The following is a 13035-nucleotide window of genomic DNA, read 5'->3' as shown; positions in this document are numbered from 1 at the left end:
TATTTTCCCCATGGAGACTCTAACAAGTGTGATGTTAAAGCAAAGCCAAGCAAGAGAGGGCCTCATGGTACACAAGCTCCTCAGGGAGAGGCTTGCTGCTTGGAACAAACAGCAGTTACACCAAAATTCAGCCCCAGGAGGCTCTCAGCCTCTGCCATACCCAACCGGGAAAATAGCTTCCTTCTGGGAAAGGAGGCAGAAGGAAGCCTCGCTGGCCAAGCAGACAGCATGAAGGCAGGGGAGAGGAAGGGGAACATTCCAGGGAGCAGGGGAACAGTGTATTCAAGCTGGGAAGGAGATTTAGGCATTCCTATATCATCAAAAGTACAGCCGCAGGATTTGCTTAGGGACAGAGGCACATGGCTCTGAGGCATGGGGTTAAGTTTTGGTGCCCTAATGGGACTTGCCCCGTCTTCTGTCTCATCTTCTCCACATGGGCTTTTTAAAAGCTGTGTGCCGCCTAGAAGGCCAGCTGTCTCCACTTTCAGCCCTGCAGAAAACTAGTGGCAGAGCTTTCAAAAAGATTAAAAAAAAAGAACCCCCCAAACCATGCTAATTAGAGATGAACTCATCTCTGGTTGTGACTCATCTGCTGGAAACTACAGTGGCCTCCACTGTGCTGGGAGTCGCACTTTCAAGGGTGTGGTGGCACATAGCGACTACAAACCAAGTGATCAGAGTTCAGTGTAGATCCACTGCCCCCATGCTGATGGCAGAGATGGGGCAGGCTACCAGTTTCAGCTCCCACACCTGCGGGTACACTCATGTACATGAATGTGAGTGGCCTCATGCAGCAATAGGACTATCCAAGGCTCAAGCATCACCTGAGTGTATACACCAAGTGTGTCTTTGGACAAGTCTAGAGTAAGTTTCTGGTCACGGCCCTCTCCTCTGAAGGACTGGCAGGAGGGAGTCAACTTGCTTCATAAAGTTCAGAAAGCAGTAAGTGAAAGGGATGCTGAGATGCAGAATTAGTGAGAGATCTGCAAATAACGTCTGTTATTCTGCTGATCTCTTCCCTCCTATCCCCTCCTCTCCACAACTCAGAACTGCTCCCAAGGACATCAGTAAGACTGTGGAGCATTATTTGCATGAATGAGTCTGCTTTTGCAAATGCAGAAGCGGAAGCTGTTGCAACCACGATGTTTAGGAAACCAGCAAGAGGAAACAGCCTCTCTTAGTGTAGGAACCGGTGTGAGCATTCACTTCTGGCTGCTGCCCTGAGCTGTGCCCTCGCCACGATGCAGCACACCCAAGAGGATCCAAATACATCTGGGGAAGAAGATGATGCCTTTGAGGAAGGTAAAGTCATCTTTTATTCAACTAATCCTTCTACTGCACACACTAAAGGCAGTTCTTAGCTTGGGTGGCATTTCTTGGGTAAATCTGTAGTTTTCTACTGAATCCAAAGTGTCAGGGTAATCAGGCTTTCTTTTTTCCCTGAGAGAATGGGGAACAAAAGCAACACCAGACACAATAAAAACAACTTGCACACTGCTCAGCAGCTTGCTTCCTCGGCAAGTAGCTGACTGCATAAGAAGAAAGCTGGGGGGACACACCAAGCATGTTTTTTACAACAGCTGCAAAGCTGCACATTCACCATTCAGTGCCACACGTGCAGCTGTCCTTAAAGCATTAGGGGCTGTCTACGGGGGCTGAAGGCAATGGGCTACCTAAATAATCTCTGCAAAATCAGCCTCCTCCTCTCCAGCCTCTGCAGCCCAGGGCAGAGTCGGTGCCGTGGTTTCTTGCCCCTACAACTGGAGGGCCTACAAGGTGTAATTTGTGCTTTGCTCATTGCTCCCCCTTGCATTTGAGTGAGGCTGGGGGACATGGCTCATGCAAATCTCCCAGCCCCAAGTAGTTTCCAAGGGAGCTGGAGGCACAAAGAGTTGCCTGGACCAGCTCCAGGGACTGTGACCCTTTAAACTCACTTGCAGCAATGCTTCAGCAAACCTCATTTAAACAAAGCTCAGCTGCGGTTGGTATGGAAAACTTAGCAGTGAATGGTGCCAAATCAAGTTATCCGAGCCTCACTGAAAGGCATCGGTCTAGAAAAGAAAGCAGCTTCAGTGATGTACTGTCTGTGCTCAGATACATTTCTCACGTATATATGACCCGGATCCTTGCCTTGTGTCATAGTCCTGGCTCAGAGGGGCAATGGATTTGCAGAAAGGAGAGGTCGGAGCATTTGCATTTGGGCAAAAATCCCAACAGCCCAGGGAGGAGCTGGCACTGCTGGGCAGATCAGCCTGTGCTAGGAGCTGCATGCCCACAGCTCATCCTCACACAGGGGAGGCTGCCTCTAGCAATGATCAGCAACCTGCTCCTATTGCATGTGAGTTTCTGCAACAGGATTTAGGCGTTGCTGCTGTTTCTGAAGCCTGTAGCTGATGATCTTAACCAGCAGGGTAGGAGGGGTAGGTATCTGATATTTGTATCAGGAAAGATACAGCACTTAAGAATTTCCTCCAAGCCTCCCAGCTATGTTTCTGACAGGGCTGACCCAGCACAACCAGAGGAGGCTGGCTTTTCCAGGACAGATGTGTTCTCAGAACCTCTCCACAGCCCTGCTGGGTGCAAAAGGCACTCTACAATGTCCCTTCCAACCTGGATCACCCTGTGAGCTTATGGGTTGGTGCCTACCTTTTCCACTCATCTGCATGCAGCTCTCAGTAGGATGCAGGCTCCCACACCTGCAGCTGGAAGTCCCACATTAGTATGGCACAGCATTCACCTTCCCCTTCAGCCCTCTCTTCATTCTCCTGAGCAGTTTAGCAGGTAAACACCATATTTTTGGCTGATTGGGATTGGCACCGGGAGGACTGACACCAGTTTCAATTACAGGGTGTGGGGGGAAAAAAATGGGCAACAGCAAAGATAGGAACTTCTCCAGCACCAGCCTACATGCAGGGGCAGATCTGTGCCTAACAAGACCTCTGGTGGGTTTGCTGGTGTTGCTGTGCTTCTGCTGAGCTACCAAGACCATGTAAGTGCACCCATGCTGGGGGTAGACCTGCTCTTCTTATCAGGGTAAGACATTCATCCTCCCTGCTAGGGTTTGGAGGAGCACAGCTCATCACATGAACTCTCCCAATTACATTAATCCTGCAGGGGGCTGTGCCAGCACCTGTGCTTTCATGCTTGCTTAGGGTGAGACTGGAAATTAAAACACTGTCTCTGTGTAACTACACAAGAGCTCTATTTCTGTCAGAGGCTTGCTAAACGTGGGGGCTGGGTGCACCCTCCCTGGTACCCCACAGGGTACGTTAGGCAGAGCCAGAACCAATACAACAACTAAAACCCCAAACTGCAGAGAGCACACACCAGCTAAAACCTGGCTGTGGGTTTTTGGGCCAGCTGGAGCCATTTGGCAGCTGCTGAGCTGGGACTTTTAGACCATAGCTCTGAGGGTGTGGGCTTGTTTTGTTCTCTTTTTTATTTTTGTTTCATATCCGGCATAATTTTGAAATAGGTGATGGCAGAGCTCCCCCCCCCCACCTATTAAGGTTGTCCTAGAGATTAGTTGCTATCACAGTTTAAAGAAAAAAAAAAAAAAAGCTACATCTTACTTTTGGTGTTAATTTGACTTGGTTTTAGAGTTTGCTGCCCAGAAGAGCAAATGACTTTTCTCATCAAAATCTGAGATCACCATCAATGTTATTCCATAATCATGGCCCATATCCTCCTCTTGTGGATGTGCCTATCCTAAACCCGGGTGAATAAGCTCACTCTCACAGTAGTCCTTTCTCCCAGTTACTTACTACTTCCTCAGACATGGGGCCTTCTGCATATGTTTCTTTTCTAAAAAACTCTAATGAGTGCTGCTGGTTGTATTCCTTCTCCTTTAATTTTGCCTGCATTACTCCTACATCAGTTGTTCCTTGAGGAGGCCAGGACACATTGCCAGGCTGTTGCACTATCACTGGCAGAGCATTATGGATGCCCCTTCCCTGGAAGCACTGAAGGCCAGGCTGGATGGGGCTTTGAGCAACCTGGTCTAGAGAGGTGTCCCTGCCTGTAGCAGGGTGTTGGAACTACATGATCTTAAAGGTCCCTTCCCACCCAAACTGCTCTGTGATTCTATGATTAACTCAGAGTTCCCTTTTTTTTTTTTTCTTTCATTCTCAAAGTTGAGACATGTTCTTCGTTTAGCAACAATTCAGGTTAAGCAACCTTTCTCTCCCCTAAAACAACACAAGATGTTACACTTTCCTTGGAAATACCTCTCAGGTACCATGTCTAAAGCTGCATGAGGAGATTGGTGTCACAGTTTGTCCATGAGGCCAGGCTCCTATCCATGCCTCTTTGGATAGAGCCAGCTACTGCTCATGGAGCACATCAAACTGCTGCCATCTTGAGCAAGCTGCATCCACTAAAGATGTTCCCATGTGCATAGCAGTGCTGTATTACAGCAGGTGTGTACCTCATAGATTTAGTTTACTTTATATTTTCCCCCCAAGCTGTGTCTGAAATGTCTGTTTCCCAACATGCTGAGCACCCAGCACACGGGAAGCCTGTAGCAAAGATGAACAGTCTTGCATCCCCAGCATGACTACTGGGGGACCACTGATGGTTCTCCTGCAGCTCCCACCAGCCCTTTTAGCTTATCTCCCATGCCCGCAATGGAACAGACATGTGGTATGCTCACTGCACTACAGAGGAAGGAAAAGCCCCAATTCCTCATCACCAAGGCAACAGCGTTTACTTGAACCAGATATATGGATTTTAATATGATGTGTTTGGCCTATAAACTTGGGTTTCAGAACATTGCCCCAAGAGCAGACACAGACCTGTTGAACGTAGAGGAAGGCAGAGCTGCAAGGTGGCTGCACAGCATGGAGCAGCTGTTCTTGCTCCTGTCTCTGCAGAGTGCTTGGATCCCCTGCTCTGCACAGCTGCTGTTCAGGGTTGGGTCTGCAGGCTGTGTGGGTAGGTCCAAGCTGATCCAGAGCGAGGGGCTGTGTGGGATGCCCGTCACCACCCCGGAAATCCCACAGCTGTCTTGAGGCAGCTGGAGTCCTATTTTTAATGGGGTGTTGCCACGGGGATGATCAGTCCTGGAATTTAAAAATAACTGGAATCAGGGGCGCATTCTGCTTTGCTGTCTCCCTATATTTTAATTGAAGGTCTTTGATCTTTTTTTTCCTTTCTCCATGTCTTGAAAACAGCTTGTTTGCTTTCTGTTTGTCAGCAGTATTTCTAGATCACTAATAATAACAGCAACGAGGGAAAAAAACAGGTTGAATAATAAACAAGTGGCATTTAACCAGTCCTCACAGAAAAGGAAATGACTAGCCAGTGAGAGACTGCAGGTGTTGGTGCTCAGGCAACTTTCTAGGCTCTCCAAACCAGCATCTCACCAAAGCCTGAAGCCAAACTGCCTTCCTTCCCACATTTTGGTTCCTGTTTTTAGATAGTCCCCTTACAGAGCCCTGTAAAACACAAGATTTTTGTCCTTCAGCCCCTTTCTTAACACCACAAAATGAATGTGGCTCAGCTGGGGTGGGCTGACAGAGTAAACAGCTTCCCCACTTTAGTGATGCAAGGCACAGCTCGCTGCATGTGGAACACTTCCCCCTCTCTGTGCTGAAAACAAAGGTCTGAGACTGGCGTGCTGAGGGCGTGACACCACAGCACAGCCCATCAGGAAGCGTGAGGTTAAAGGCTGTGAGTGAAAATAAGAGAAAAACAGAGAAAACAGCATGATGACATGAGTTAAAGGGATAGGACGGAGAAGCTGAGCACTTGGCAATGTTGCAGGGGCACTGCAGTTCTGGTAGTGGGATGGTTTCCTGAGGATAGCACTTTATTTCAGAATCATAGAAGCGCAGAACGGTTTGAGTAGGAAGGGGCACTCAGCCCACGCAGCCCCACCCCATGCTGTGGATAGGGCTGCCCCCAGCAGCTCAGCTGCCCAGGGCCCCATCCAACCTGGCCTTGAGCACCTGCAGGGATGGGGCACCACAGCTTCTCTGGGCAGCTGTGCCAGTGCCTCACTGCCCACTCAGGGAAAAATCTCCTTTCTTTCAGTTTTAAGCAGTTGTCCCTTGGCCTATCACTATCTACTCATGTAAAAAGTTATTTTCTCTTTTGTTTATAAGCTCCCTTTTAAGTATGGGAAGGCCACAATTAAGTCTTCCTCAAGCCTTCTCCAGACAGAACAAGCCCAACTCCCTCAGCCTGTCTTCACAGGAATGATCCTCCAGCCCTCTGAGCATTGTCATGGCCCTCTTCTGGATCCACTCTAACAGTTGCGTGTCTTTCTTGTGTTGGGGGTCTCAGGTCTGCACACAGTACTCCAGATGGGGCCTCACAAGGGCAGAGTAGAGGGGGATAACTCTCTCCCTCCTAGCCACCCCTCTTCTGGTGGTGCTGCCTCATCATCACAGTGGGGAGAAGGATGTTGTCATACTCCACATAATTCAGAGCAGCATTTCCTATCCTTGGACCTACCACATGAGAACAGTAAAATGGTGTGAATGAGTGCCCCAGCGTGACTGCTACCTCAAAAACATCCCTTCTGATGGGTGGGAGGTGCAGCCACTGAAAGAGCTCCCTACACATGATGGCTGGGCAACAGGTGGAGCAGCTCTGCCATGAAATGCTGTGTGCAAGGCCTTCGCTGTATAACATATGGATGGAGGGGATGGTGCTGGCTCACTCTGGTTTAAGTGCAAGGAGCGTGGAATTGGAAAATTCAGAGACAGAACTTGAAAATTATGCCTGGAGCTTAAACAGTAAAAGTGGAAAGGCAAAAATTGAGAAGGAGTTTTCCTCTATTTAATAGCAATCCACCTTATGGAGAAGGAAACACTGAAAATAACCCAGATCCAAATACTGAAGCCCCTCCTTGAGGCAAGACTTGCAGTGAAATGTCCTGGGAAGCAAAGCCCTCAACTTCTCTAAATGCCTGTGCCTGCCCAAGGTACGAGTAGCATTGCAAACAAGTGTTTGCAACACCTCCCATTTCATCATGTGAGCACACCTCAGCGCACAGCCTCCAGGGAGCAAACCTAAATTTTCTTACTTGGGAAAAAAAAAAAGAAGAAAAAAATAGGAGAGGACCCAGGTGATGCCATGGAGCTAACAGAGATAGCAGAAAGCAAATGAGATCTTTTGTTGCCTCGGAAATCAGCAGGCCAGAGTTCACTGCAGTTGCTTAATGGAGATGATGTGCAGAGCACAGCTCATTCCTCTAGGGAACTGCTGACTTACGTGGTGGCATCTGGAGGAGCTACCTTATTTATAAACAGAACAGATAGGGGAGCTTTTGTTATGTCAGCTCTGGTGATCAAGCCATCACATGTGGCAGTCACACGCATCTGACAGATTTCCTTCCCAGGAGCACCTTGCATTAAAGATTTATGGATGGAGATAGATTTGGAGCTGCATAGCATCTCTGGGATCCCACTGCAAACAAAGCTGAAGAAGCCAAGCCTCCAGCATGGCTGAGCACAGCTCTGGAGCTGGGTGGTCATTGCTTTTTTTCAATTTTCCCACGGAAAATCAGGCAGCTGGGAAGGTCCTGAGCTGCTCTGCCTCTCCTGCCGCTCTGGGGAGCTTCCTGCCCTTTCTATTCCTGCTGCTGGCCACGAGCCAAAGAAGAGTTAGCTTCATCAGCAACACCAGCCACTGGTCAGTGCCAAGCTGTTGTCGTTAATCGCCTCAAAAGGCACTGTGCTGAATATACTACTGGAGTCCATCATTCAAAGATCATCCTCGTTTCCCTGGTGTCATGTAACCCCATTGCACTGCCATGCCACACCTCTGGGAAGGCAGCTCCTGCAGCTGCAGGGCTGGCTGGACCACGGGCAGCCTGCCCTCCCACCAAGGGATACTCCTCCTTAGAGATGCTCTGGTCAGATGGGTAGAGGGTCTGGTCAGCTCTGAGGAGCCCTCTCTTCTTTGGCATCTCAGCCCAAATATTTGGCAGATGCTCTTTGGACTCCTTATGTTACTGAGGCAGCATGTTCAGCGCACTCCCCCGAATGGCATTTCATGTGCGCTGCACTTGTTTTGTGTCTGCTATATTTAAGCCACAGAAATATGCGGCAATGAGGAAGAAGGCTGTGGGGTATCTCAGAGGTATCTCTCCCTGGGGACCCAGGGTGAGACAACATGCTGCTGTCTGGTTGGAAGAGATCTACAGACAACTCTGGTTTTACGTAGAGGATGGAAACTGCCCAGAGCCTCTGCACCAGAGGGCTCCTCTTGGGTTTCTGTAATGAAGCCATCTTATTAGGGAACCTATTTTAGCATGGAGTTGGACTTGCCAATCCCCAGAGGTCCATTCCTACTCCACAGTGCTTCACCCCATACAACAACGGTCCTTCGTGATCTTCTGAGCCTGGTGCCTGCTTGGTAACATGAGGTGGGGATGGATAGGGCTGGCCCAGACAGTTCCAGGCAGTCTGGATGTGGCTGGGCCCACATTTAAACTGCAGTCCTGCTGAAACCAGCAGGTTTTGGAAGTGGCCATTATTATCCATCCTGAAGAGACACCCAAACATAGCAGAGCTCAACCTGCTCCAGGAACACACGGCGAGGATTGGAGCAGGCAGCATCCAGGAGCCAGGAAGCAGGAAGGAGCCAAGAGAGAGCTTAAAGATTCAAGATGATCCCAGCAGGAAGGCTTCTGTCCACAGGGATGAATCGTGTCCTGGATACAGTCTGATAGGACCCTCTTGCTCCTGTCCTGGGGAGGCACCTGACCAGTGGGCCCACACCTCATTCTCCACAGGAGCCACTTTCCTCACCCCTCTGGGCAATATGGGAGCGAGGTTTTGAGGCTGTCCAGCTCAGCACAGATGAGCATCCCAGAAAGCATCCTGACACCATCATACCTTTATCTCTCTAATCACTACAGTGGCTTTGATCATTGCATTGCTGACTTTCAGCTGTTCAGGAAAGCAAAATGAATTTCCAGCAGATCTTTGTGAGACTTAAATAAGCAAACAAGGAATACATTTTGAAAACGACAAGGGACAAAGCTAAGGGTAAGGCTGTAGCAATAGACATGCCATCCACACACTCGATGTGCACAAGAACAACTCAGCCAGCCCTGGTTGCTAAGCAGGCTGAGGAGCTGGAATGTGCTGCTCCCTCCAGCCCCTCTGCTCCTTGCCATGGCCACAGAAACCTGCCTGGGAGAGGGGCTGCTGCCCACTGCCTTGACTCTGAAGGGAGATGGTTCTAGGGGTAAAATAGTATGGTCAGTGGCTCCTTCCTCCTGCTTTTCTAGGGCAGGTATGTGAGGGCAGGTAGGGTATAGGCTTGTCAGTATGTCCACTATCGTGAGGTACCTCCACTGCCTTATGTACACGTCAGTCATTCCCAAAGACCCAGCAATGCTGAGCATCTGGCCAGAGGTCCCAGGAGATTGCATCTGTTCCTGAATCACCACAGAACATCAGCTGAAGTGACCTTTTGATTTCCCTTAAAGACTCGTGAGAGCTACAAAAGCGATGCAGAGAAGAAAGTAAAATGGGGAACCTGAGGGTGGAGCAGCCACACAGTGACGGGAAGTACAAGGGGGAAATGGTTGCGCAGTGGTTAAAGGGTGTGAGCAGAAAAACAAGTGAGTACCAACAGCCTGCAGAAGGTGAGCAACGAGTGCCACAGGAGGACAGTGAACACAGGCCTGATGTACCGTGCAGCCCCATCTGACAGAGAAAGTGGACACATAGGAATGCAGTAGTCAACTCAAGGAGCTGCGCATTTAGCCAAGAAAAAAGGTGAATTTGTGCATGGCTAGCCCTGCCCAGGTTGCTCGTAATCAGCATCAGGCCTTTGACTTTTACTTCTCCAGTAAAGGCCTTTTCCAGTGGCAGCATCTGTCCTGCTCTCTGCTCTCAAACCTGACTGCTCACCTCCTTTTTCACTGAGGTCCCAGGTTTGCTACCTGTGTTCCTAGGGGAGCCTTCCTGGGCATGCTGCCTGCTGTTGGCATCTCGTGTGGGATGACTGTCAGTGAGGTGAAAATGAACCCAGGCACTCTCTCCCACACAAAAGGGTATGCAGACTTCCACGGAAACAGGGCAAGGAGTTACAATAGGAAAAAACAAAAACATACAGTCTTCCATGAAGGCTGGGGCGGGCCTAATCTACCTCAGACATCCAAAGCCCCAGGCCACCGTCTAGCGGCCACATCCTCTCGCCTCTTGCTGACACAAATGTGCTGATGAGAGACATTCATGCAAATTGCTGTCTGCACGCTGTGCAGAGCACTGCCACTGAGCTGTCTGACAACCCCAGCCCCCAGATTCCAGGTGTCTCAAGTCAGCTAGGACTGGGATGTCCTTATCTGCATGGCAGATGTGTCCCTGTGGTGTAACAGGGAAGGTACAGCAATATCCCACACTCTCCCTGTGGTCCTCACCGGGTTCTCCCTCAGAGCATTTAATATGGGGAGAGGTTCTCCCCCAGCTTCATCTTTCCATATTCTGTAGAGGATGATGGCAGTGGACCTGAGGGCCACTGCTTTGCTCTGCCAGCACCTAACAGGACCTACAGGAGAGACAAGGAAGGATCTTTTATTAGAGATTGTAGTGACATGAAAAGGAGCAATGGTGTAAAACTCAAGAGGGAGATTGAAGTGAGACATCAGGAAGAAATTCTTTTCGCACAGGGCGGTGAGGCACTGGCACAACTGCGCAGAGAAGCTGTGGTGCCCTCTCCCAGCAGGCACTCAAAGCTGGGTTGGATGGGGCCCTGGGCAGCTGAGCTGCTGGGGGCAGCCCTGCCCACAGCACAGGGTGGGGCTGTGTGGGCTGTGAGAGCCCCTCCTGCCCAAAACATCCTGTGTTACTATAATGTGTATCCTGCTCAGCCCTTGGAAGAAGCCTTCCAGGTGTCTGGAAGTAGCACAGCGTTTAGGTGTGCTCTAATCTCTCCCCTGATAAGCCTGATTTGCTCTTTGGTCTGAGAGCAAAGGCTAATAGCAGAGTGTTCCTGTGAAGCCCAGCAGTTAATTGAAGAACTCGGGCTTAGATCTCTCAAGTACAGCGTGGGTCTGCCATTGCTGGAAGTGCTGCTTGTAAAGGTGCACGGAAGCCCAGCAGGGATATGTAAGTGCAGCACAACCAGCAATTGCTGTTTTGCAGAGGTCACTCTCTCTTGTGGAGACAAAGCCAGAATCGGTTTTGCTGTTGTCACTTAGAAATTGCACTGAGAACATTTGTGTTGACCTATTTTTAACATAACAGCAGATTACATTGCAATCCAGTGAATAATTTATAGGGGTAGTAGCATGACCATGGCCACAATACAATGGCAGCTTTGGGTCTGTCCTAATGACGGAGGGAGGCAGAGCTCTCTAGCATTTTCCACTGAATTAGCAAAACAAGACACACATGGAATGACTGACCCGATCCTTTCAAAAGCATGTGTGTCATGATGAATGCATGCTCGGAAGGACTGTGTGGAGCAAAGATTTTATCTAGAGCATCCTCAAACCTGCTCAGCCTTCCCTTTGGCAAGCAGCAGCCCTGAGAGCAGGGAAGTGGGAACGCGTGTAGGGCTAGGGGTGACAGCAGAGAATTAGACTTCCATGTTTGCTATGCAAATAGTATTAAGAAACCAAGAGAAACAGCTCCTACATCCCTCAGCACATGTATTTGCATAGGACGGAGAACATTTCCTTGAGAGAGGAGGCTGAAAATGAAGGAGGCATTTACATCTGCAACCTTAGGTTCAAAAAATCTTCTGAAAGAGAAGGCTGATGAGGCCAGAGGGAGTTTGCAACATGGGGCACACAAAGCAATTGCCAGGAACTACTGTGGGAGGCACAAGGTTGCAGTCATATGCTGCAATTAGCTGACAGCACTGAAAACCTATAGCAAATTAACTAGACTTCCACAGTGAGAGCTGCCACCCCCTAAAAGGCTGAAATGGACTCAAAAGCATATTAAGTATGCATGATGAGACATTTATAGCTTTCAGCATTGCCACAAATATTCCCTCTCCTCTTCCCCTGACATTCCACAGCTCGAAACGCGCAGCTGCTTTTTTCCAGAAAGTGACTTCTTTAGTGTGCCCTCCCCATTCACATCCCATGGAGATGGTCCAGGCAGAGACCTGTAGGGATGACCCTAAAAACATGCCCTGGACCCTACAGCAGCACCACGGCGCCAGTGGCATCCTCTATGCTTCTCCATGAACCCACATGGTTTTAGAGAGTCTGGAGTCATTTTCTGTTGTTTCTACTTCTGAAGGCTTCAGGGTGCTGTTTATTTTCAGCACACGATATAAATACCACATGTTCATTAGTGCTGCTGGAAATTACTTAAGATTGTAGGTCAGCTGGAGTTGGCAGCTGGGATTTTTTGTTTGTTTGGTAAGGTTTTTTTGTCCTCTGAGCACAATGCTCTGTGGAACCCGAACTCTTTATTTTTGGTGCAATTTCACAAGCTTCTCCATACAGTATCACCCTGTGTGCTCCATGGACAACACTGGCATTTGGAAGGGTGAATGTGACCCAAATGGGGAAGGATCCAGGTACAAGGGAAGAAAACCAGCAGGGGCTTCTTGAGCCACCAAACCCACAGCCTTGCCAGGGGTCCCCCAAAAGACTGTACACTGTAGTCTATTTCAGAGACATGAGGAGAGCTTGGCGAAGGGCTCTGCAGCAGCTTGAACTGTTGGAGGAAGGACAGCAAATGCTATAGCAAATAGGGCATAGGTGTTGGGTGCTGCTGTTGGGTGATGGCTGAACTAAAATCTCGTACAAAAAGAGCTTTTTGGAAGAGAAGGGATGAAGTCCTAAGGCCAGCAATTTGGAACCCCATCTCTGTGGAGATGCTTTTATAGCAACTTGGACTATGCATTTTGGATGGAAGACTGAAATTGAAACATTTTGGTTGGATATTAGGAAGAATTACTTCTCAGAGTAGTGAGGCAGTGGCACAGGCTGCCCAGGGAGGTGGTGGGGTCACCATCCCTGGGAAAAACGTGGATATGGCACTGAGGGACGTGGTCAGTGGGCATGGTAGGGATGGGCTGGTGGTTGGACTAGGTCGTCTTAGAGGTCTTTTC

At 49.3% G+C, this 13035-nt stretch overlaps 1 protein-coding gene across 1 annotated transcript in view; it reads left to right on the top strand.

The window, feature by feature from the left end:
• Positions 1-1193: 1193 nt before the first annotated feature.
• The window catches only part of RIPOR2 (RHO family interacting cell polarization regulator 2), a 54172-nt gene continuing 42330 nt past the window's right edge, over positions 1194-13035 (top strand). The window contains exon 1 of the mRNA XM_065753105.1: positions 1194-1302. Within this exon, the coding sequence (XP_065609177.1) occupies positions 1242-1302 (61 nt within the window). The 5' untranslated portion in view covers positions 1194-1241. The remainder of the gene's footprint in view (positions 1303-13035) is intronic.

The sequence above is a fragment of the Cyrtonyx montezumae genome, unplaced genomic scaffold, assembly GCF_038088225.1.
Source record: "Cyrtonyx montezumae isolate F1298 unplaced genomic scaffold, pur_monq_1.0 scaffold_8, whole genome shotgun sequence".
Lineage (NCBI taxonomy): Eukaryota > Metazoa > Chordata > Aves > Galliformes > Odontophoridae > Cyrtonyx > Cyrtonyx montezumae.
The sequence above is the reverse complement of the archived record's forward strand: the minus strand, read 5'-3'. Positions and strand labels throughout refer to the sequence as shown.